General features: G+C 37.5%; 1 protein-coding gene across 15 annotated transcripts in view; it reads right to left on the bottom strand.

The window, feature by feature from the left end:
• LOC123762528 (peripheral-type benzodiazepine receptor-associated protein 1) overlaps positions 1 to 27817 on the bottom strand; it is a 289954-nt gene that overhangs the window by 13078 nt on the left and 249059 nt on the right. For 12 of the 15 annotated variants that reach the window (XM_069332422.1, XM_069332412.1, XM_069332425.1 and 9 more), the window contains 5 exons: positions 14966 to 15061; positions 10908 to 11119; positions 6344 to 6587; positions 4982 to 5113; positions 3332 to 3349 (listed from right to left, as the gene is read on the bottom strand). In XM_069332422.1, coding sequence (XP_069188523.1) covers positions 3332 to 3349; positions 4982 to 5113; positions 6344 to 6587; positions 10908 to 11119; positions 14966 to 15061 — 702 coding nt within the window. The remainder of the gene's footprint in view (positions 1 to 3331; positions 3350 to 4981; positions 5114 to 6343; positions 6588 to 10907; positions 11120 to 14965; positions 15062 to 27817) is intronic. The other 3 variants (XM_069332417.1, XM_069332426.1, XM_069332416.1) reach the window with 2 other exon arrangements.

Here is a 27817-nt window from a genome sequence, read left to right as displayed (position 1 = left end):
CTATCACCGACACAGGGGGCTATCACCGACACAGGGGGCTATCACCAACACAGGGGGCTATCACCGACACCGGGGGCTATCACCGACACAGGGGACTATCACCGACACAGGGGGCTATCACCGACACAGGGGGCTATCACCGACACCGGGGGCTATCACCAACACAGGGGGCTATCACCGACAAAGGGGGACTATCACCGACACAGTGGACTATCACCGACACAATGGGCTATCACCGACACAGGGGGCTATCACCGACACAGGGGGCTATCACCAACACAGGGGGCTATCACCGACACCGGGGGCTATCACCGACACAGGGGACTATCACCGACACAGGGGGCTATCACCGACACAGGGGGCTATCACCGACACAGGGGACTATCACCGACACAGGGGGCTATCACCGACACAGGGGGCTATCACCGACACAGGGGACTATCAGGGGACTTCGTTTAACTACTTCATTACTACACACACAACTGTTAAATCCGAAGGAGTCGTGATACAGTTTCTCACTGATGCAGTCCCGTTAGTGTGATTACTGTTTGAACGCACACAACTCATAGTAGCGTAATGTAGTATAAATCCCGAAGAAAATGGAGATTGTCTCATTACGGAGAAAAATGCCAGTACTTTGTTATACTGGTTGACACTGTCCGGAGCAGGTGACGGGTCCTACAGTGGTCATCAACCGGACACCCGTGGTGTACACCCTGTGACGGGTCCTACAGTGGTCATTAACCGGACATCCTTGGTGTCCACCCTGTGACGGGTCCTACAGTGGTCATCAACCGGACATCCTTGGTGTCCACCCTGTGACGGGTCCTACAGTGGTCATCAACCGGACATCCTTGGTGTCCACCCTGTGACGGGTCCTACAGTGGTCATCAACCGGACACCCTTGGTATCCACCCTGTGACGGGTCCTACAGTGGTCATCAACCAGACACCCCTGGTGTCCACCTGCTGAGCTTACGCCTCCACACACCCTTAAGGACGCTCGCTGCCCTTCAATCATCATGGACGAAATATATTTTGATAATATACTTGTGAACTGATGTATTAAAGCAGTCAATGATCTCAAAGGAGGCTCGCGTCTCTAATACAAGTGGGACTATTGATGCTTGTAGTCGACGACTATACGCTGGGGACAGGCACACATATGGAGACGAGGTGGGACCGCGTGAGAGGACGACTAATGCGCTGGTGGGGAAGGAGATGGTCGAGGAGCAGGAAACACCATATTTGGGAACTTGTCAGGTATTTGAACACTGAATGATTGGGGTGGGAGAGCTATGTGCTGGTATATATCGTGTTGGGAAAGAGTAGGAGGGAGAACACATCGTGAAGGGGATGGCAGTGGGGTTAGGTACACTGTTGGGGTGGGAGGACAATATGTGGGGGCTGGTATATTTACCTCTCCAACCTTGGCGGAGCATGGAACACAGAAAGGGAGTGGGTCACCATCTTACACATCCCTACAACTTACTTGGCATCCTCTTACCGCTACACTTTGTATCGGTTCTTGCAGGTTTTGAATTAAACAAATTTAAAATATTTATATATTTATAAGTTGCTTCTGTGGAACCTTTATTCAAGTCTCAGATTGCTTTTGAGGAAAATTAATTCTAGTTCTCATTGCTATATAGTCGTAATGGCTTGGCAATTTCTCCTGATAGTTCCCTTCCCTAATCGTACTCCTAAACATATAGTGTTTATTCAACACACTAAATCTTGTCATTATTTTTTGTCTCTTTGATAGATTACAAATTGCTTTTCAAAGAAGAGTCAAAGAATTTAACATGTGAGCTTTGGACATATTGACTCATAACCCATACCTTCCAGCATATTGTTCAAACATACATATATATTACATTTAACGCGTTCTTTTATTACCGTCACGATAGCTATTATCTTTTATTATTTGCACCTGAAAGTCTGCAGTTTCCATCAAAATAGATTCTTGTTTTGTATACACCAACACTCGCGATATATATATATACCAAGAGATGCACCCGTTTCTGGGTGTATGTACACTGAGAGTATACTTTTGTACTGGACTATGTTCAGCATTAAAGTATTCTTTCTGGTTGGTCAGTAAGCTGTTGTAGTTGTCATAATAACCTTTTATAGGTTGATATGCGTTATGCCCAGCACTAGATCTAGATCAAAGCAACCACAACTCTTACTATTAATCTTCCTTGATCACTGCTGAAACCCACGTTCATCACTCGGGAAAATTTCGTAAATTTTGACAAATTTATGTTCCCAGTTGTATGCCATATGTCTCTGCTTTGGAAATCATGACACAGAAAAATATAGTTTTCAATGCAAAACTTACAGCTGTTCACATTCATCATTATGTCAAATACAGCTAAAAAACTATTTCCCTAATATCTGATTAATCTCACTATCCCAACCAAGCCATCAACCATTGTAAACATTTCACCTCAAAGTATTGGGAAACGTTATAAATGAAATAATTTTAATGGAAACAAATCCCGCAAGATTTCAGCAGTAAGAGAAGCCATAGCTAAAAGCAACAGTTCATTAGCAAGCAGTAAATGCGTCATACTCTTATAATAATGAGTGAGCGAGCCACCTCATGCGTTGTTTAAGAGGAGCTTGGATAAAGCTGTCAAGACGTGTTTAGAGCCGCTGTCGTGACGTCACAGTGAACAAAACTAATGGTACCCTATGTACTCAAATGTATTTATGTAATGGAGAAAAACTAGAATTGAAAATCTCTTAAGAAGAAAAGAAAACTAAACAGTTGAAATAATTATTCGGCAAGATTTCATTTGAAAGTGTTTGTTGATTTCGATCTTATTACAAGCAAAGTTGATTGTTTCCACTGCTTACTAATTATCGAAAACTAGTTTAGTTTGATTAAGTGTTATATGAAACACACCGCAAAATATATATATATATATATATATATATATATATACCATAGATTTTGTGTACAAAAATTATGACAATATTTACCAGCTAGGAGATGACCAGTTGTTCCACGAATAATGGAATAAGTTTTAATATAATTTAACTAATCCAGAGACAGGATATGCTAATTATGGTTCAGTCAAAAGCTGAACTAACGCCTTTAATTATCAAACTTGCTACTCATTTTCTGTAGCTGGTGAGAGGAGGGAAAGAGAGAGTATAGAGAAGGTAAGGGAATGGATGGAAAAGAAGGTTCTTCAAGTTGAGACACTGGTGAGGTCACGTCGGGGCATCAACAGTGCGTGTGTGTGAAGAGGCAAGCATCGTAAAGAGGAGGCAAAAGGCGCTCATGAGAGACGCCTAGACACCGGAGTGATCATACTTACCAACGTAAGGAGCAGCATCTTTTTTGTGTAATACATTGGTTAGAATAGTATCGGTGGTAATTGAGATATTGCACATAATCCAACAAAAATAACACGTGTGCAGAGTAATAAAAAAAATTGTTGGCAAGTCTGAGACAACTAAACTTGGAGTTGGAGATGTGGAAACATGAGGCGTTAGATATTTATTTATTGTTTTATATGCGAGTTGGGAAACCATTAAATCTTCCTCACTTGCCCACAGCGGTGCAATGGACGTATCTGAAGTCTTCAAATGATATATAATTTGGCTCTTGTGTTAAGTTTCTGTGGCCGAAACGAAGATTAAATAACTGCGTTTTATCGTCGATTTTCATATACAAATCTACCCAGAGCACGAATGAACACGGTCGAACGTGCATAATATATGTCTAACTTCCGAATGTTTGGGCCTTAAGCTACAGTAATATTTGCAGATTCTTAGCACTGTTTCAGCTGACAACAGTGGTAACAAACTTAAAGCTCAAATACGCGAATTGAATAATGTTACGGCCTCTTGCCAGCTCTTCCATTGATTCAAAAAGTAAAGTCAAAGCAAATTTCCAAACACTGACCGGTTACAAGTATTTTTTCATTAACTAATCAATCATGCAGGAGGCCATCAACTAGTTTTGCGCAATAATAATATACGCTTCATATACAAAATTACCAGCAGGATTAACTTGGCAGGTCATTGTAACTACAGTTCAAACACATCTTCAAAGCAGAGTTTGAACATCAATTATCCTTTGGTACCAGAAGCCCCATATGGGCCGACTGAGCAAGTTTATTACGTCGGAAACCAAGTTTACCTTTTAATTAAAAGCATGCACTTATATCTCCAATATTGCCAACTTTCTGCTATTGCACAATGCCTTGTACCCTTTAAACTAAAAAAATAAAGATAATGAAGCTATCCCTCTCTCGTACGTATAATCTAAATTTAAAATCTGATTAATAATCCCAATGGTCAAAAGTCTTGTAATTCAATATATTGATAAAATATTATGTGTTAAAGTGGTCGGCTCAACAACTGACGATGACTTGTTCAACTGCCCATAAATAGAGAAAATAAAAAGCATATTGATAGAGCTGTATTTAATGTCGATAAGATGATGCAGATTTGAAACATTCAAAAATTACGTGAAATGGAACTTTGAAACTATCCATAATCGACAGTGTCGATATCCTTCATCGATAGCTACACAATGATCGAAGTACGTTCATTGTGTAGCAAATCTTCATTGAAAGTACAAAGCACCGTATTCAACGAAGATGACGGTATAATGAAAATATATGATAACAAAATTTGTTATTATGTGGTATATGAGTAAACTCCTTCAAAGGGGTAATCACGTTAACATATAGTATAAATATAGTAATCACTATTACTATATTAATGATATAAGCATAATCCGCCACATATAACGAAACAGCCTTCTTGATACATGAGTGCTATTCACAAGTGAGAAAACGAGCAACATCAAAATATCATAATTTTGTTGCTAAGCAAATGCCTGTGAAAGGGAAAGGAGGGGAATGACTGCCGTCTCACCAAACCACAATCTCTGAGTTCTCTCCAACAATATTTTGCAGAAAACATGATAGCTATGGACTCTGTGGAGAGTTACTCACCCTTAGGCAGTGTGCGGAACTCTATAGTGGTGGAGAGTCTGTCTTGGTTCCTAGTGGCTTTCTCGTCGAACTGCGGTGCTCGTAGGTTTTTGGCACGTATAGTCACACGGTAGGTGGTGTTAGGGGACAAGCCTGCAGGTGGTGGCCGAGGGTGTTGGCAGGTGGCAGCCGGAGATGATGGTAATTGGTTGTCGAGGGTGTTATTGCGGGCAGTGTAGTGTTGATCGCGATATCAGGAGGTTGGAAAGTACGGGAGAGAAGAAAAGTGGTGTTATTTCCAGGAGAACTCTAGACATAGCAGCATCCTGTCATCCAAGTATGACTGTACATACAACGACTGTGGATGAAATGTACAAAATATGGACTTTCGTACCAATAAATAAATCCAGGCTTAGTACAATTAATATCTGTTGAGAGACAAAAAAAAAAATTAGAAGCCAACAGAAAAACATAACTTTTCCTCTTACTAGTAAATACATGTAGTAAATTTGGATTAGGATTACGTTTGTTAGGCCTAGGATTGCTTATTTATGCCTAGGATGTTAGGATAATAGTTAGGCTCTTACAGTGGTTTTAATGCATTATAGAATTCCATTAGTATAAAATGTACATTTCTTATACAAGTCCATATTTTGTTCATACACAGTAAGCTACAGCCAGAATATTATATATATATATATATATATATATATATATATATATATATATATATATATATATATATATATATATATATATATATATATAAATTGCAAGCTCTGCAACACATACGTCTCTCTTTACATCTGTCTGTACGTCTGTTTATCCAACTTATGAATGTAAAAATATTTTTTGACACTCACCTTTATCAAAAACTGCTATAGAGCCATACCGTCGTAGTGGTTTCCTCTGGTAATGATTGTTCTTCAGAAGCCTGGCAGGTCTACAAATCATCTACACTGTTCAAATTTTGAGCATTTCACGTTTAAATGTAATTACGTTCACAGATTGGTGATCGAAGACCTATTTCCTACGTTCATCATCAACATTCTGCTCGTTCACAAACCTTTGGGTCAATGAGGTGAGTCGAACCAGCGTTCTAGTGATTCCCAGACGCTTTCTCTAACCAACTCGGCCACGATAGGACAAAATCTGTTCAACCCAGAACTCTGTTGAATGTACTGGGAGGGTCTGGAGGCCCTAATTGATGCTACAACCAGCATATTACGACTGGCCTGCCTGCACTTTGGCCAATACACTACTTAGGTAATATGTAGAATTACTCATCAAGCACCCAGCAAGTGACGTCACAACGTAACGTCACAAAGTTTAGGAAATTTAAATTGTTTATGTGAGTTCTACTGGAGACCACTTGACACGTACCTGTGATGGTGTGACGGTACACTCCTGGCTTGACGGTGCGGACCTCGACGTTGTTGACGCAGACAGTATGCTGGAAGTTAGAATTAGAGGGTAGCCAGGAGATGACGGCGGAGGTGGACGTGATGGAGGTGGCTTTGACGCTGGTCGGACCCAGCGGCGCATCCTTCCCGATTACCATCGTGCAGGCAGCATCCCGCGACGTCCGACGGTTCGGCGTCACGGAACGGACGCTGATGCGATGAAGCTGTGGAGAAAAGTGTGTTGGAAGGATGCGAGTAGAGGAATCCAAGATCCAACAGTGCTCGGTGGTCAACTTGGGCAAAGATATTTCATCAAATCACCTCACTTTGTGGGGCCACGTGAGCAACACAAAAGGGAACAAGCTTGAATGGTTCCCAAGACAATATGCAACTGAAAATTCCACCCCCCCCCCCAGAAGGATTCGAACCCAGACAGACAGGAACACTATGCACCTTGGCATACCTGGTACCTTCACCACTAGACCACACGACTGTACAAAAATCTTATACCATATGTACATTTACTTCTTTGTTACGACTGATAAAAGCAAATTTAACGTTACCAGATATTTACTAATTATTTCTGAACACCAATACAGATTTTGTGATAAGAAAAATATAACAGTTATACCTCCCATATATATATATATATATATATATATATATATATATATATGTCGTACCTAGTAGCCAGAACGCATTTATCAGCCTACTATGCTAGGCCCGATTTGCCTAATAAGCCAAGTTTTCCTGAATTAATATATTTTCACAAATTTTTTTCTTATGAAATGATAAAGCTACCCATTTCATTATGTATGAGGTCAATTTTGTTTTATTGTAGTTAAAATTAACGTAGATATATGACCGAACCTAACCAACCCTACCTAACCTAACCTAACCTATCTTTATATGTTAGGTTGGGTTAGGTAGCCGAAAAAGGTAGGTTAGGTTAGATTAGGTAGGTTAGGTAGTCGAAAAAACATTATTTCATGAAAACTTGGCTTATTAGGCAAATCAGGCCTTGCATAGTAGGCTGAAAAGTGCGTTCTGGCTACTAGGTACGACATATATATATATATATATATATATATATATATATATATATATATATATATATATATATATATATATATATATATATATATATATATATATATATATATAGCAATGATAATATACCTAAAGTTTTCACGAAAAGATACAAGATACCTAAGATATAAGGAGCCCAAGACAGTCATGCATGTCTTGGGCACTGCACTGTTTTGCATATCATTATACATGGCTTAGTCTTAGCTGTTAAACGTATCTACTAATACCATCTAGCACATAGTGGTCAGATTTTCTGCAAGACTCATTTGTACATAATTCACACACACACATGTGGCCTGGTCAAGCGCACAGCAGCTTGTTCCAGACCCAAGCCACTGTATGGCCCAATGTTATGGCCCAATGTTATGGCCCAATGTTATCAATACCTGAATGCGTGCTTGGGTGCGTGTTTGCGTTGTGTAGTTGCATTGTGTGTGTGTGTGTGTGTGTGTGTGTGTGTGTGTGTGTGTGTGTGTGTGTGTGTGTGTGTGTGTGTGTGTGTGTGTGTGTGTGTGTGTGTGTGTGTCTGTGTGTGTTTGTGTGTGTGTGTGTGTGTTTGCATACCTGTCTACGTGCGTAAATTAAATTCACGAGAAAATTACGCAATAATAGACACGCAGGACTAAAATAGCATCATGAAATCGCAGTGTTGAATGATAAGATTGGACAACAATTACCAACGAATAACAGGAAAATGTGTCCTCTAGTGACTATGGTATTAAAGGTTAAGGTTCCATGAGAGGATCTTTACGGTTGTCATGGAAACGGGTGGCTCTGTCTGCCATTTGTAGTCAGTCTCGGGCTGAGGGTCGGACTTTGGCCTGGTATGGTTGAGCCTGAATATGTGAAGTGTATATGTACTTCCCTAAATGCACTTTCTAAATAAAGTAGTGAAATAAGCAAAGGCGAATTTATTTTTAATCAATGTAAGCAAGTGAAAAAATACAAAAGAAGTAGTGGTGAGATTTATGCCAAATTATTGACCTAACTCTTTGGATTATTTCTAATAACACAAATGGCGTGGAGCCTTTTCCTTTGGCGAGTCTTCGATGCTAACTATAATGGAGCCTCTCTTACTGGAGGCAACACTTCATCCTCTGTGTCACTTCAGATCAATCACATTCTTGTTCCTACTTCAAAAGGCTCATTATACCCATAATTTGTTGGCACATTCTAGTCACACAGACATTACGGAAACATGCAGAAGCAATTGTGTATTCAGGCATTATATAAGATTCCAATTTGATGTCATTTGTGTCAAAATTAGGAGAAAAATTTGATCAAACCTAACCTACCTAACCTCCCTATCCTAACCTCCCTAACCTAACCTCCCTAACCTACTTAATTTACCTACTTAACTTACCTAACCTAACCTACCTAACCTAACCTAGTTTAATAGGTTCCTGAGCCTATTGGGCTCTATCATATCTACAGTTGAAACTGTGTATGGAGTCTGCCTCCATCACATCACTGCGAAATGCATTCATTTATTAACTACCCTCCTGTTGAAAAATTTCTTTCTAACGTCCTTGTGGCTCATTTGGGCACTACGTTTCTACCTGTGTCCTCTTGTTCGCGTACAACCCGTGATAAATAGTTGGTCTTTATCTAACATGTCAATTCCTCTGAGAATTTTATAGATGGTGATCATGTCTTCCCTAACTTTTCTGTCTTCTAGTGTCGTGAGGTTTAGTTCCGGTAGTCCTTCCTCGTAGCTCATACCCCTTAGCTCTGGGACTTGCCTGGTGGCATATCTTTTTCAACTTTGTTTCGTATTTGCTAGATATGGACTCTACGTTGGAGCTGCAAACTCCAGAATTAGTCTGATAAAAGAGGTATAAAAAGTACTGAATGATTCCTGACTCAAGTTTCTAAAGTGTGTGTGAATGACTGAGTGTGTACTCAACTATTTGTACTCACCTTTTTGTGCTTGCGGGGGCTGAAGTTTGGTTCTTTGCTCAACTGTCAATCAACTGGTGTACAGGATCCTGAGCCTACTGGGCTCTAGCATATCTACACTTGAAACTGTGTATGAAGTCAGCCTCCACCACATCACTGCCTAAGGTATTCTATTTGTTAACCACTCTGACACAAAAAAAGTTTTTTCTAATATCTCTGTGGCTAGAAGCGAAGCACGCTTCCGCTACACATAAGGGGCATAACTGGCCGACCCCTCACAGTGTTCAAGAGAGAACTTGACAAACATCTCCAAAGGATACCTGATCAACCAGGCTGTGACTCATACGTCTGGCTGCGAGCAGCCGCGTCCAACAGCTTGGTTGACCAGTAAAGCAACGAGGAGGCCTGGTCGACGACCGGGCCGTGGGGTCGCTGAGCCCCGGAATCACCTCAAGGTTACCTCAAGGTAGGCTCATTTGGGCACTCAATTTCCACCTGTGTCCCCTAGTGCGTTTGCCCCTTGGATTAAATAGCATGTCCTTATCTACCCTATCAATTCCTTTGAGAATTTTGTATGTGGTGATCATGTCCCCCCTAACTCTTCTGTCTTCCAGCGACGTGACTTTCAACTCCCGTAGTCTCTCTTCGTAGCTCATACCTCTCAGCTCGGGTATTAGTCTGCTGGCAAACCTTTGAACCTTCTCCAGTTTAGTCTTATGCTTGACTAGATACGGACTCCATGCTGGAGCTGCATTCTCCAGGATTGGTCTGATATATGTGGTATACAAAGTTCTGAATGATTCCTTACACAAGTTTCTGAATGCCGTTCTTATGTCGGCTAACGTGGTGTATGCCGCTGATATCTGTATATGTGTAAATGTGTGTGTGTGTGTGTGTGTGTGTGTGTGTGTGTGTGTGTGTGTGTGTGTGTGTGTGTGTGTGTGTGTGTGTGTGTGTGTGTGTGTGTGTGTGTGTGTGTGTGTGTGTGTGTGTGTGTGTATGTGTGTGTGTGTGTGTGTGTGTGTGTGTGTGTGTGTGTGTGTGTGTGTGTGTGTGTGTGTATGTTCACCTAGTTGTGCTCACCTAGTTGTGTTTGCGGGGGTTGAGCTCTGGCTCTTTGGTCCCGCCTCTCAACCGTCAATCAACAGGTGAAACCGTCAATCAACAGGTGTGTGTGTGTGTGTGTGTGTGTGTGTGTGTGTGTGTGTGTGTGTGTGTGTGTGTGTGTGTGTGTGTGTGTGCTTGAGTGTGTGCGTGCGCTCGTGCGAGCGTGCGTGCGTGCGTGCATGCATTCGTCTCTGTGTATCAGTCTCTCTCTTCGTGTCTGTCTCAATCTGTGTGAATTCTGTCTTTATATGTTTTTCTGTCTGTCGTTTTGTCTGCACCATTATCAAGTTTACACGACATGATAAGGGTCGAGGACGACCCGAAACGTCGGTATTTCTTTATTTTCTGATGTGTGAGTTGGGTGTCTAATTTTGTGCCACGTTATTGTGACACACTGACTACATGTGTGCTCCTCTGCGTAAGTAGACTCAAGAGTGAACTTCACTTACCTTAGTCGAGTCGACGCCTTCGACGAGCGCTCTGGTCCTCTCAGTCGCCCGGACAGTGGTCTTCAAGAGGCCATTGACGTACACATGGTAGGACTCGATGGATCCCTGTGGTGCATCTGGCGGGGGGTTCCATCCGATGACGATGCTCTTGTTTAGCTGTCGTTCGAGGGTGAGCTGGACCGGCGGTGGGACTAGCACCGAGAAGAAGAGGTCTAGTTAAGAGAAGGGCTGTGTCACTAGGCTAGCTCCATGCATGGTAAGCGGGGCAGCAGGCAGAGTGGCAGCAGTAGCGACAGCGGTAACAGCAGGAGCAGCAGCCGTAACGGTAGGAGCAAGTTACTGATTTGGCAGCTGTAGTAGGAGCAGTTGGCTGGCAATGTCTTTATGAGCTCTAGCGGTAACGGAAGGAAGTATTGGAGGGTAAAGGTCGCTACACTACCGCACGGCCGCAGCGGGCGGTACCCGGCCAGCTATGAGCCCCATGCAGCGCTGCACCACTTGACCGTTTTATTCAGGCATCTGCACTACGCCCAATACACCCGGCCCCTTGTCATGACCCCGGGCCATTCTCTAGCTCACTTACAAAAAATGTAATGCAAAAATTGGATTAACAAGATCGTGCAATGCAATATTAGTTACATCGACAATGCGTTTTAAAATCAGATAAAATTGAATGCCCACAGACTGCCCATGACCTGTCTATTGTGCGGCTTTGCCATCTAGGCTACAACATTACTAGAAAATTCCATATTCCATATCAGGCACACAGCAAAATTAGGTAAGATGTAACAAGGCATGATTGTCATACAATCAGGGGGGAGTCACGTTTTAAGAAGGATAAAAAAAGGTAAAAATAACGATAATTCCTTCTATCACCAGAGAAAATTCATTGTACCCTACAAAACTGCCTCAACATCTAGGGTTTCTACATCACTGGATCTACGCCAGGTTGTGAAAACTGGTAAAACTGCTCTACTGGTGTGATGCTATGTATTAAATTAAAGGGTGTACAGGTAACCTTGCGGTCTATTATAAGTAAACCAAGAGCCGAAGGTCTTTGCAGGTTATGAAGAGTCTGCGTGTGAACTACTTGCTTCGAATATCTACATGCTTTAAATGTGCTAAATATATCTTTTTAGTTTTCTTGCGTTTGACGATGGTTTTTCTTTGTGTACAATCACATTTCCTCAAGAAAAGTTCCACTTTATTAGTAACTCTATTGTATTATTCTACATAATTAGTATTATTGTTTATAATTTTCATTGAAAGCTACTTTATAAATTTATTATCTATAGCATCAAATATTTTTTTCAGAAGCATTATGCCTACTATGCTTTATTCCTCCGTCAATTAACTTTCAAAATAATGTCTCACTTATTTCGCCACTTACTCACATCTTTCAATTGACCTCAAACCATGTTCTCCAGTTTCCTTTATTTTCACTAAAAATTTGTTTTGTTACCTTTCCTGAATTTAGCCCTATTTTTCAATTTCACTTGTCTCACTTTCACTATTATGTCTCACTGTCACTCTTATGTCTCACTTTCACTCTTATGTCTCACTTTCACTCTTATGTCTCACTGTCACTCTTATGTCTCACTGTCACTCTTATGTCTCACTGTCACTCTTTATGTCTCACTTTCACTATTATGTCTCACTGTCACTCTTATGTCTCACTTTCACTATTATGTCTCACTGTCACTCTTATGTCTCACTGTCACTCTTATGTCTCACTTTCACTCTTATGTCTCACTGTCACTCTTATGTCTCACTGTCACTCTTATGTCTCACTGTCACTCTTTATGTCTGACTGTCACTCTTTATGTCTGACTGTCACTCTTATTTCTTACTGTCACTCTTATGTCTCACCGTCACTCTTATATCTCCCTGTCACTCGTATGTCTCATTGTCACTCTTATGTCTCACTGTCACTCTTATGTCTCACTGTCACTCTTTTGTCTCACTGTCACTCTTATATCTCCCTGTCACTCGTATGTCTCACTTTCACTCTTATGTCTCACTTTCACTCTTATGTCTCACTGTCACTCTTATGTCTTACTGTCATTCTTATGTCTCACTGTCACTCTTATGTCTCACTTTCACTCTTATGTCTCACTGTCACTTGTGTGTCTGAGTGTCACGCCCGTGTCTCATTGTCACACCGGTGTCTCATTGTCACTATGTCTTTAAATTTCCTCCTGGTCTCATTTTCACCCTGTCGCTGTCACACCGTATCTCATCCTCTCTCTCTTCATACACTTACACTACTATACAACAAAGAACTCTTTGCGTATTCCTTCCACCGTCTCTTTATCTCTCTTGTTTCCCATGATTTGCTTTCCTTATTTTAACTTTCATACTTTCAGCCCCACACAAATACACACGACACACAACACACACGCGCGCGTACACACACACACACACACACACACACACACACACACACACACACACACACACACACACACACACACACACACACACACACACACACACACACACACTCAAGCTATTTTTAATATCTTATACAGTAGACATTATTAAAGACTTTAATCGCAAGTCAGAATCATTAGATTTCCTCTGTCTCTCTGATAGAAACCTAATGTCTAAAATCCTGCAAAAGAAATATTGGAATCTTTCTCTCTACAATTAACTCAAAATACGTTAAAAACTACATCTTAAGGAAGAGCATAATAAGTGTCCTCTACTGGCACGCACATCGTCTCTTGGTGATAAAAGGATCTGGCGGTCCTAGATACAACACACCAAGTGCAGCTTCCCTAGTACTAGGCCAAGGCTTGCTAGCAGCGCTGCGGAATGAGCTGTTACTGAGCATACAGCTAAACTCGTCTCATTTCCATTTTGGCAGGTTATTTTTTTTCTAAATGTTTGCGTAAAATTTTTGTGACTGATTTTCTCGCTAAATGATTTCCAAAAAGTACCAGATAACTCTTTCCTGGAATTCAACATACCTTTCTTACTCGTCACAAAAACGTAAACATTCACTTTCGTACTAAGGAAAGTGGCTAACTTTTCATCTCAAGGTCGCATTTATTGCATCAAAATAATCACTAATTTTGATCTCATAATCAGAGGTTTTGAGAATAATTAACTATTGCAGTGTATTGAGGCATAAATTCAGCATCGTTTGACATTACTGTTAACATTTGATGTCAGGTGCTCGGATTCTTAAACGTTACCAGCATTTCAAGAGAATTTAGCCAGGGCTCTGAATAGCTTATCCAGCAGCACTCTATGAAAGAAAGGGTCCAATTGGGGCGGGGAAACTAAGGCCTGCTGAACTATGGGAGAACAGACTAGCGAAGGGGAGCGTCTATGTAAAATAATGATTTTGAAAAAAGTTGAGTGGCTGCTAGCCACAAGTTACTTCAAATATATATATATATATATAGATAAATATCAAGCCAAAATGGACACTGAGAGGTTCGGAGATTGGGGAATAATTTTTGTATTTGCATAATACAGTGAATGCATGATCTTGAGTAATAACGGGACTCTTATGAGGTGCTTCAGGCAAATGAGTGATGGACGACATTATTTCTTCCTTGGCTTATTTGTTACTAGACTTCAACTCACGAAATAAAATGTACGTAGGAAAAAAACAGTATCTGTGTAATTTTTGAACAGCAATACAGATATTTACATAATCATAAAAAACTGACTAGCCATCAAATATTATATGAATATTAATTCACGCAAACTTAATATCATTACTAATGGTATAAATTTTTTAATAAAAACGTAAATACTTGGGCTATCAATACATAGGATCATTACAAGTAGAGCCGTACACTCTTCATGCAACGTATCTTTAAGACGAATCTGTGCTCACGCTCAGTGAGTTTTTTAAGTAGCAAATTAACCAAAGAAAGTTGGCCAGGTGTCTCTAAGGCACATATTTTAAAGAGACAATCGTCATCACCATTGCAACTCTGGGGAATCATTATCTTTTGCAATTCGTAATGAGTAAATCTCTCATATTAAAGATACCAACACTTTATTAGATTCCACCGGAACAAAACAGGAAAAGTTCTTACCATGTTCTCCAAGTGTTTCCTCGTCTTCTTCTATAATGTCTTCCAAGTCGATGTTGCTAGTGTAGGCATTGTGGCGGATTTGGTTGGTGGCCAAATCTAAAGAGTAGGGATAGCGGTAAGGAGGGGGAGGGGAGAGGGAGAAAAGAAAGGCATCAGATAAAGCACACATACTGAGATACTGAGGTCTGAATTATACATTTTTCCCTGCTGTATCGAGACGCAAGATGAGGACGGAGCGTTTGGGCTTTACCCGTTAGATAAATTTTAGATGTGATATTTCTTGTCCTTTTAATGATATTTAATTAACAAATGAATGTCACATTATATGGTGTGAAGCCAAGGCAATAGCAAGCTGACAGTGGGTATACTTCAATGCTCACTGACCGGTTATCTTTATGGAAAATACTAAACAAAAAGATATACAAATATTTGTATGCATTAATTAATGACTTGTATAACACCGAGAAGTATAATTTATGCAGCTAGAGATAATGAATTACATTCAATGTTACCAGAGTCGGATAAAGACGTGCGAAATAGTACAGACAAGATATAAGACAGGTGATGTATCTCTCAGGAGATAATACTGGCTGCTAAGTCTTGTTATCTTAAGTAACTCCTCTACACAGACGTTTTTGGACTACTTATTATCACCATCGTGTGTCTCTATTGCTAAATAAACTTCGATCTTTTTACATTTGACTGAAATATAATGGAAATTATTTGCTAAAGAAACAAAATATAGTTTGATACAACAGTATTGTATACTGGTTAAGTGTTTCCAACATAATTCTAAATCAATGTAAAACGTTCAACACTTTAAAGAATTTATATATATATATATATATATATATATATATATATATATATATATATATATATATATATATATATATATATATATATATGAGTTTTCAGTCGCATATAGTCCTAGGGACCATTCAGGCTTGTTCGCATATATATATATATATATATATATATATATATATATATATATATATATATATATATATATATATATATATATATATATATATATATATATATATATATATATATATATATATATATATATATATATATATACAGTATATATATATATATATATATATATATATATATATATATATATATATATATATATATATATATATATATATATATATATATTCTAGCTATTGTCGTCCAAGTTTGACACTAAAAAATATTTCCTTCATAAGTGAAATTAAAACGCTAGGACTATAGTCTCCATAGAGCTGGAATATTAATTTATATAATATTGTTCATTAAAATAGAAGAGTGACAGCGCGTGCGCAGACCACAGAAAGCATAAGACATGGGGATAATAAACGTGTAACGAGAGAAAACCAAGTCTATACATATATGAATATATATAAAATATAAAATAATGACCATATATATAGAAGACACACTTGAAATTTAGAATAATAACACAAAAACAGCGTTAGTTGTTTACACGGTCTCAGGTCAGGTGTCCTGGAATACGAATGAGCATTAGACTGTATCCTTCTTGTTACATAATCACTCACCATATCTAGTAATCATTATCCTGAGGAAATATTAAAAGCTGGGTTATTATTAATGAAAGTAGATACGATTAATTTCATTTTGAAGTCACAATCTTGAGTATAAATTAAACAAGAAACATCCAATATAATTTGGTGATCAATCTGACCTGCACTCTTGTGCAATGCTGAAGTTCAAAATGATATATAATAATATATATTCATTAGTTAATGAATAGTATAACACCGCAAAATTCCGCACTATAGTGCAGAAGTTGTACATTCTACAAGCACGTGAGGTTACTAAATTATTTGGGATAATGCTTGTACAATATATCCTCAACATTGTAGCTTCAAAATAAAAATAACAAAATGTACTTTAATAAATAATAATCCAAATTTTAATATATCCTCAGTACAATGGTTATTAGATTTAGTGACTGATAATGTTCAGGAAGGTAATTACACTAATAATTAATTAGTAATTACACCTAATGCTCCTCCGCGTTTCCCAGGGCAACTACTGACTTGCCACCATAGCAGCTAACTGTTCAAGAGTGTCCCAGCTTGGGACCCAAATATTCAGTCGATATTTCTTGTTTGTTTTCTAAACAAGAGATTATTATTTATTGCTTAGTGCGCTATTGCACTTTTTCTTATATATATATATATATATATATATATATATATATATATATATATATATATATATATATATATATATATATATATATATATATATATATATATATATATATGCAAACAAGCCTGAATGGTCCCCAGGACTATATGCGAATGAAAACTCACACCCCAGAAGTGACTCGAACCCATACTCCCAGGAGCAACGCAACTGGTAACTACAGGGCGCCTTAATCCACTTGACCATCACGGCCGTCAAAAGGAAGTGATAGCCGAGGCTATTTGAGCCATTTCCCCGACGGCAACTCGGATGGTAATCTTGGGCATAGCATTTCACCAAATCACCTCATTCTTTGGGGCACACGTGAGGAACACAAATGCGAACAAGAACACATATGCGAACACTTGTTCGCATTTGTGTTCCTCACGTGTGCCCCAAAGAATGAGGTGATTTGGTGAAATGCTATGCCCAAGATTACCATCCGAGTTGCCGTCGGGGAAATGGCTCAAATAGCCTCGGCTATCACTTCCTTTTGACGGCCGTGATGGTCAAGTGGATTAAGGCGCCCTGTAGTTACCAGTTGCGTTGCTCCTGGGAGTATGGGTTCGAGTCACTTCTGGGGTGTGAGTTTTTATTCATATATATATATATATATATATATATATATATATATATATATATATATATATATATATATATATATATATATATATATATATATATATATATATGTATATATATATATATATATATGTCGTACCTAGAAGCCAGAACGCACTTCTCAGCCTACTATTCAAGGCCTGATTTGCCTAATAAGCCAAGTTTTCATGAATTAATTGTTTTTCGACTACCTAACCTACCTAACCTAACCTAACCTAAGTTTTTCGGCTACCTAACCTAACCTAACTTATAAAGATAGGTTAGGTTAGGTTAGGTAGGGTTGGTTAGGTTCGGTCATATATCTACGTTAATTTTAACTCCAATAAAAAAAAATTGACCTCATACATAATGAAATGGGTAGCTTTATCATTTCATAAGAAAAAAATTAGAGAAAATATATTAATTCATGAAAACTTGGCTTATTAGGCAAATCGGGCCATGTATAGTAGGCTGAGAAGTGCGTTCTGGCTACTAGGTACGACATATATATATATATATATATATATATATATATATATATATATATATATATATATATATATATATATATATATATATATATATATTTATATATATATATATATATATATATATATATATATATATATATATATATATATATATATATATATATATATATGTTGTACCTAGTTGCCAGAACGCACTACTAGGCCTACTATGCAAGGCCTGATTTGCCAAATAAGCAAAGTTTTCCTGAATTTATATAATTTTCAATTTTTTGGATAAAGCTATCTATTTCATTGTGTATGAGTTAATTCTTATTTTAATTTGAGTTAAAACTAACGTTGATATATGACCGAACCTAACCAACCCTACCTAACATAACCTAACCTATCTTAACCTAACCTAAACTAAGTCAATAATATATGTTCCTAATATAATATAATAATAATAATTCAAATAAACTAATTAGAAAGAATTTATTGAAAATAAAGAAAATCACTCGGCCTATTAGGCAAATCGGGCCTTGCATAGTAGGCCAAGAAGTGCGTTGTGGCTCCTAGGTACGACATATATATATATATATATATATATATATATATATATATATATATATATATATATATATATATATAATTAAAATTACATAAAGTGTGTTATAACAATATGAATTGACATATTAAATATCATGCCAACAATACAGAGAAGAGAAACATTCCACCATGATGCACTTGCAGTGTATAAACAGAGCTGTAGGCAGTGAGGTTGACACTGATCGCGTGGAGGGGTAACAAGAGACACTGGGAAGCTTCATCATAATGGGGAAGAACATGTGCGCAGTGGTGGGTACAAAGTCATGCATTTAGGACCTTCATGCAAAATTCAGTTTAAACTTCGAGAAAACTTTATTTAGGGAAACAAACATTATCTTAAGAAACGGAAACACAGAATCACATTCAAACCTAAATCCTAGAAAGCCTGAGACAGAGAGAGCGCACTCACCGATGCCAAGTCTTACGAGTAATACACACATTTAAAACTTATTATAAAGGCAATAACAAAGTCAAACATGTTCAGCTAAAAATGACTGACTTTAAGCTTCACAAATTAGCACTGTGAGCGATCTCAGACGCAAACGATTGCTAATTAAGTCCTCAATGACGAAGGTTATGGGGCTGGTGGTCTCGTCTGTCCGCTCGCTGAGATGCAGGCAATGGAAGATATTAAGAGACAAGGAGAGTGAAAAAGAACCAGGAAAAAAGAACATTAAAGATCGAGAAGTAAGAGGATGTAGTGTGTGTGCATGTGAGTATTGGGCGGGTCATGTGGCAGTGAGATGAAAATTACCTTGGAAGATATTACTCCGGTTTGATGCTAAACGCTTGCTTCAGGTAACATAGTACTCTGGTAATTGGATAAACACTTATCGCATAGGTGACTCTAACAACACAACATTGGGGCGGCCTGAGACGATCATCATTGGATTGAGTATATTCTAATTTGATGTTGGTCAGTAATCCTTTTACAATCCCAGTAATATTCCTTAAAAATTTCAAAATTTGCTTTATAAATATATATTCATATCGAGCTGGGTTTCCAACTACAGTAAAAATATATTAGGTGCACTAATTATTAGGTTAAGATAGTTAACGAGTACATATACTAGTGCGGTCAATCAAGTGTTCAAAAGTTTACTAAACAATACTTAAAAGTGTATAGTGCTAATATGACTATCAGTCGAAAGTGTGTAATATTAGTATGACCGCCTAGTATAAGAATAAAGGCAGATATGACAATTACCAGTGTACATTATCAATATGAAAAAAATAAGATGTATATAATAATATTAACAAATTTACTGTTAAGGTGAAGTGTGTGTGATTCACGAGTTGTGTTCAACCCTCAGAGCGTGTTGGCTCCCATGACTGCGTCGTCTCGTGCTCTTTCGCTAATGCCTCATTCAAACTACACGGTTCACAAAAATATTTGATTTCATAAAAAACGATTTAAATTTTACTTATAAATAATTAGAAATGGTATATTTTTTTATAAGGTGAACAAGGTTAGAGCATTTGTACACTTGCCATACTAATGGTTGTTTTTAATCGCGTAAAAGTGTTAATCTTGTGCTAGATCACCTACGGAGGCGTGAATTATTTAGTAAAAAATTAAGCAGATAATAACTATAATCCGATGATTGACAACAGATTACTCTCAGCCTATAATAACCAGATCATAATTACTGTCCAGCCAGATATAGCTATCTTTCATATTGATACACACACGAGAACACACACACACACACTATATATATATATATATATATATATATATATATATATATATATATATATATATATATATATATATATATATATATATACATATATATATATATATATATATATATATATATATATATATATATATGTATATATATATATATATATATATATATATATATATATATATATATATATATATATATATATATATATATATATATATATATATATATATATATATCAGGTTTTCTCTAATACACGCGTAAGTAACACGTCTGCATTGTGACTATTATTCATTTTCTGCTGGATATTGTTCGTTCTGCGTAAATGTGAAGAGGTGAAGAAATACTACATAACTTAATGCTTCCATCTTATTTCTTTGACGTTTCGTCAACACTGTGACATGTTAAGGAATATACGCTCTGACACGAGGAATACAGCTACCCAAGTATACATGCAAAAACATAGACATTTATAAGCGTGGGCACAAACCTGTATACTAAAATACTTCAGTATACTAACAGTCACGCTGACAACACTTCAGTATACTTACAGACACGCTTACTAAAAGAGGCATACTAACTGACACCCCCAATTCTAACTGACCTGCATACTAATAGTGACCCGCATACTATCAGACGCGCATATTAAGAGACCCGAATACAAATAGACCTCCGCATATTAACAGACCCACACATAATAACAGATCCGCATATTATCGAACCCCACATACTAATTAATGGACCCGTCCACATTAACGCACGGGTACCGCATATTAACAGACCTGCTCATTAACAGACTCATACTGACAGACTTCCGCATTCTAATGGAACCACATACTAACAGACTTGCTTAGTATTAGACATACGCTATAACAAAAACCGTTACTAATAAATGTGCATACTTGCAGACCACCTTATACTTACGGACCTACATACTAACAGACCAGCATACTAATAAACATTAAAACTAACAGATCCGCATACTTACAAACCTCTGAATACCAACAGATACGCATACTAACATACGCACATGCTAAGAGACATGCATACTAACAAACCTGCATACTAACAGATCCCTCACATACTAATGGACCTATTTACTAACAAACTAGCATACTAACATACCAACATACTAACATACCCCAACAACAGACCCGCATACTACCATGCCCGCATATCAGCAGGCCCTCATATTGACAGACTCAAAGATACGTTGAAAGAAAATAAATTTGGCTCAGCTTGTGTTTCACAGTACAGTGCTATAATTGTGTTTCACAGTACAGTGCTTTACTTGTGTTTCACAGTGCCGTGCTTTACTAGTGTTTCACAGTACAGTGCTTTACTAGTGTTTCACAGTACAGTGCTTTACTTGTGTTTCACAGTACAGTGCTATAATTGTGTTTCACAGTACAGTGATTTACTTGTGTTTCACAGTGCCGTGCTTTACTAGTGTTTCACAGTACAGTGCTTTACTAGTGTTTCACAGTACAGTGCTTTACTTGTGTTTCACAGTACAGTGCAATAATTGTGTTTCACAGTACAGTGCTTTACTTGTGTTTCACAGTGCCGTGCTTTACTAGTGTTTCACAGTACAGTGCTTTACTAGTGTTTCACAGTACAGTGCTTTACTTGTGTTTCACAGTACAGTGCTTTACTAGTGTTTCACAGTACAGTACTTTACTTGTGTTTCACAGTACAGTGCTTTACTAGTGTTTCACAGTACAGTGCTTTACTAGTGTTTCACAGTACAGTGCTTTACTTGTGTTTCACAGTACAGTGCTTTACTAGTGTTTCACAGTACAGTGCTTTACTTGTGTTTCACAGTACAGTGCTTTACTTGTGTTTCACAGTACAGTGCTTTACTAGTGTTTCACAGTACAGTGCTTTACTAGTGTTTTACAGTACAGTGCTTTACCTGTGTTTCACATTACAGTGCTTTACTAGTGTTTCACAGTACAGTGCTTTACTAGTGTTTCACAGTACAGTGCTTTACCTGTGTTTCACAGTACAGTGCTTTACTAGTGTTTCACAGTACAGTGCTTTACTTGTGTTTCACAGTACAGTGCTTTACTTGTGATGCGCATTACAGTGCTTTACTAGTGTTTCACAGTACAGTGCTTTACTAGTGTTTCACAGTACAGTGCTTTACTTGTGTTTCACAGTACAATGCTTTACTTGCGTTTCACAATACAGTGATTTGCATGTTTTCTTTTCATAATACAGTCCCTTACTGGTGGTTTCCAATACAGTGCTCGATTTGTTTCACAATACAGTGCTCGATTTTTTTCACAATACAGTGCTCGATATAAAAAGAAAATTATTTCAATTTCAGTTTTATCCTTATTGTAGTATTTCTGTTTACAACACTTTAAGCCTGCTTTTTAGTGTTAGAAACAAACATTCATTTGCATCCAAATTTAAGTTGACAAAATTGACAAAAGTTGACTAATTGACCAAAAAAGTCTTTTACTACGTGAGGTTGAGAAGTAATATCGACAATTTTTCTTCTCTGAACCGCAAAGGAAGGAGAGATTAGGAATTTCATTCGCTTTTAATATTTACAATATCGTATTTTTTTCTAATGACTTCACCCACTCAGCGTGTATATCATGCTAATGGTGCCTAAAGTGTGAGTGGGACTTGTGCGCTAAAGTAAAGTGCGATATCTAAAGAAAGTGCAACTTTTGTTCTAAAGTAAGTAGGTTATGAGTTCTAATGTGAGTAGTGTGGGGTGCTGTCGTGCGTGTGCTTGAGTGAGAGGCGTGTGGATGCTAGAGTGAGTGGCGTGTGGATGCTAGAGAGAGTGGCGTGTGGTGCTAGAGTGAGTGGCGTGTGGATGCTAGAGAGAGTAGCGTGTGGATGCTAGAGTGGCATGTGGATGCTATGGAGAGTGGCGTGTGGATGCTAGAGAGAGTGGCGTGTGGATGCTAGAGTGGCATGTGGATGCTATGGAGAGTGGCGTGTGGATGCTAGAGAGAGTGGCATGTGGATGCTATGGAGAGTGGCGTCTGGATGCTATAGAGAGTGGCGTGTGGATGCTATGGAGAGTGGCGTGTGGATGCTAAAGAGAGTGGCATGTGGATGCTATGGAGAGTGGCATGTGGATGCTATGGAGAGTGGCGTGTGGATGCTATAGAGAGTGGCGTGTGGGTGCTAGAGTGAGTGTCGTGTGGGTGCTAGACTGAGTAGCGTGTGGATGCTACAGAGCGTGGCGTGAGGGTCCTAGAGTGAGTGGCGTGTAGTTGTGAACGTGCACACCATCCTACTAAAAGGAAAGTACTTATAGGTACTATGTGGTCGATCGTTCAAATATGAACGTGATGAACCAACAGAAACTAGACTTTTGTATTACTGAATTTGGACAAGGAGACTGGAACTATCAGGAGAAAGTGCCAAGTTTAAGTAGGTGCTAGTGGTAAGGTTTATAATGCTGTGTACCTTGACTTTAGCATGGCTTTTGATACAGGGTCACATGGAAGACTGATTAAAAAGATAGAGGCTCACTGTATTATGGGTGCTATATTCAGTTGGAATTGGGCATGGCTGTTCGAAAGGAAACAGAGTTTTTATCAACGGGGTTAATTCAGAGTCGGAGACTAATGTAAGTGGAACGTGCCTCAGGGTTCTCTCCTGGGACTTCCGTTATTCGTAATATATATATGTATATATATATATATATATATATATATATATATATATATATATATATATATATATATATATATATATATATATATATATATTATATATATATATATATATATATATATATATATATATATATATATATATATATATATATATATATATATATATATATATATATCGGGATGATGTATCGGAAAAAATGAAAATAAACAAAAAATTATAAAATCGGAAGATGATATAATAAACACGGAAAAAGACTCACGGTCACTTCAAGACGATCTAAATAAGGTTTTGAAATGGCCAAAAGATTGGCAGATGCAGTTTAATGCTGACAAATGTAAGGTTTTTGAGGCTAGGTAATGATGATAGTTACAAGATAGGAGATAGATGGTGTTGAGATTGCGAAGTCGGATTGCGAAAGGGATCTGGGAGGTATGATTAGTTAGAATTTAAAACATGACAATCAATGCAAATATGTTCGTAATAAGGCAAATAAGACACTGGGATTTATTAATCGAAGCGTTAGTAATAAGACACCTGGTTTTGTTCTTCAGATATGTCTTGCATTGGTTAGGCCCCATTTATATTACGCAGTTCAGTTTTGGTCGCCGTACCGAATGGATATGAATTCACTAGAACGTGTCCAGCGTAGGATGACAAAGTTAATGCCCCAAATTAGAAACCTGTCATATGAAGAAAGATTGACAAAGCTTAAATTACATTCTCTAGAAATGCGAAAAATTTGTGGTGACATGATAGAGGTGTACAAGTGGATGAATGTGCACAACAAAAGGATAATAATACGGTAATAAAAGTATCAACACAAGAGAGAATATGAAACAATGGGTATAAATTGGATGTTTAGATTTAGGAAAGATCTGATAAATGCTGGTTCGGTAACAGAGTTGTTGGTTTGTGGAACCAACTACCACGTAACGTAATAGAAGTAGGATACTTTGACTGTTTCAAGCGTGGTTAGACATATATATATATATATATATATATATATATATATATATATATATATATATATATATATATATATATATATATATATATATATTATTAAATATGACCGAAAAAGTAAGATTAATAATTCTAACACGAATTTTCTCAATCTTTCGTACATTACGCTTGACTGTTGGAGGTAAATCAAAAATCACTTCTCCAAAATTCATTTTTATTTCTAGTCTGACGCGACACGGGCGCGTTTCGTAAAACTTATTACATTTTCAAAGACTTCACAAATACACAACTGATTAGAACTTACGTATCTCCAATTTTATATCTACATTTGAGTGAGGTGGGAGGGGTGATGTGGCATTAACGCAAGACAGAACAAGAGGGGATATTAATAGGGTATTAAAAGTATCAACACAAGACAGAACAGAAACAATTGGTATTGAATAGAAGTGTTTGTAGAAAGCCTATTGGTCCATATTTCTTGATGCTTCTATATTGGATCGGAGTCTTGAGGTGGGTAGAATATAGTTGTGCAATAATTGGCTGTTGATTGCTGGTGTTGACTTCTTGATGTGTAGTGCCTCGCAAACGTCAAGCCGCCTGCTATCGCTGTATCTATCGATGATTTCTGTGTTGTTTACTAGGATTTCTCTGGCGATGGTTTGGTTGTGGGAAGAGATTATATGTTCCTTAATGGAGCCCTGTTGCTTATGCATCGTTAAACGCCTAGAAAGAGATGTTGTTGTCTTGCCTATATACTGGTTTTTTTGGAGCTTACAGTCCCCAAGTGGGCATTTGAAGGCATAGACGACGTTAGTCTCTTTTAAAGCGTTCTGTTTTGTGTCTGGAGAGTTTCTCATGAGTAGGCTGGCCGTTTTTCTGGTTTTATAGTAAATCGTCAGTTGTATCCTCTGATTTTTCAGAGGATACAACTGACGATTTACTATAAAACCAGAAAAACGGCCAGCCTACTCATGAGAAACTCTCCAGACACAAAACAGAACGATTTAAAAGAGACTAACGTCGTCTATGCCTTCAAATGCCCACTTGGGGACTGTAAGCTCCAAAAAACCCAGTATATAGGCAAGACAACAACATCTCTTTCTAGGCGTTTAACGATGCATAAGCAACAGGGCTCCATTAAGGAACATATAATCTCTTCCCACAACCAAACCATCGCCAGAGAAATCCTAGTAAACAACACAGAAATCATCGATAGATACAGCGATAGCAGGCGGCTTGACGTTTGCGAGGCACTTCACATCAAGAAGTCAACACCTGCAATCAACAGCCAATTATTGCACAACTATATTCTACCCACCTCAAGACTCCGCTCCAATATAGAAGCATCAAGAAATATGGACCAATAGGCTTTCTACAAACACTTCTATTCAATATCCATTGTTTCGTGTTCTGTCTTGTGTTGATGAAATTAATACCCTATTAATACTCTTGTTCTGTCTTGTGTTGATGAAATTAATACCCTATTAATACCACACTTTGTTCTGTCTTGTGTTAATGCCACATCACCCCTTCCACCTCACTCAAATGTAGATATAAAATCGGAGATACGTAAGTTCTATTCAGTTGTGTATTTGTGAACTAAAGTCTTTGAAAATGTAATAAGTTTTACGAAACGCGCCCGTGTCGCGTCAGACTAGAAATAAAAATGAATTTTGGAGAATTGATTTTTGATTTACCTCCAACAGTGAAGCGTAATGTACGAAAGATTGAGAAAATTCGTGTTAGAATTATTAATCTTACTTTTTCGGTCATATTTAATAATATATGTCTACAGGAAAGACTGCTACCAAAATATACTAATATATATATATATAGACAAATATATATATATAGACATATATATATATATATATATATATATATATATATATATATATATATAGATATATATATATATATATATATATATATATATATATATAAATATATATATATATATATATATATATATATATATATATATATATATATATATATATATATATATATATATATATATATATATATATATATATATATATATATATATATATATATCGATTAAGGCAGCGTCTGGGATGCTCTCGAACGCAGGTTCGAATCATTGCCACGGCCCTTCTGGATTTGTTCACATGATGCATCACGCAATTGTGATTTCTGTGTGTAATTCTAGGCCTAATATATACTATACTAGACCCAGGAAAATTTAAGATTGTTTTTTAGCTCTATTTTTTTGCGGTACTATATTAAATAAATAGCACCGAATTCTACTTTCTATTTGTCCATCAAGTCGATTTTTGTATGATCGTAGACATAGTTACAGAGAGCTCTATCCTATCAGGAGAATAGGTTGGAACATGCCAGTGGTATGGAAACAATACTGGACTCTCATTTGTAATATATATAGTGCCATGATTTTAATTTTCAGAAGAGAGGTCACAATTTGAACGAAATAATTTGTCGGATTCTTTTTGGGGGTTATAAAATGAGACTGGCGACCCATGCGAGGATGACTGAGTCTTGGCTTGAGAAAATGTTCCATGATTATGAGAGCAAAGTGTAGTTACGAAGTTATTTGTGAATGTGAGCTTTTGCTTCTGTACGATTATCAGACAAAAATTAATATATCAATTAATAAAAAATAAGAACTCTGAGAAAGAAAG

This window comes from Procambarus clarkii, chromosome 27, assembly GCF_040958095.1.
Source record: "Procambarus clarkii isolate CNS0578487 chromosome 27, FALCON_Pclarkii_2.0, whole genome shotgun sequence".
Classification (NCBI taxonomy): Eukaryota; Metazoa; Arthropoda; class Malacostraca; order Decapoda; family Cambaridae; genus Procambarus; species Procambarus clarkii.
This window is presented reverse-complemented; position numbering and strand designations above follow the sequence as displayed.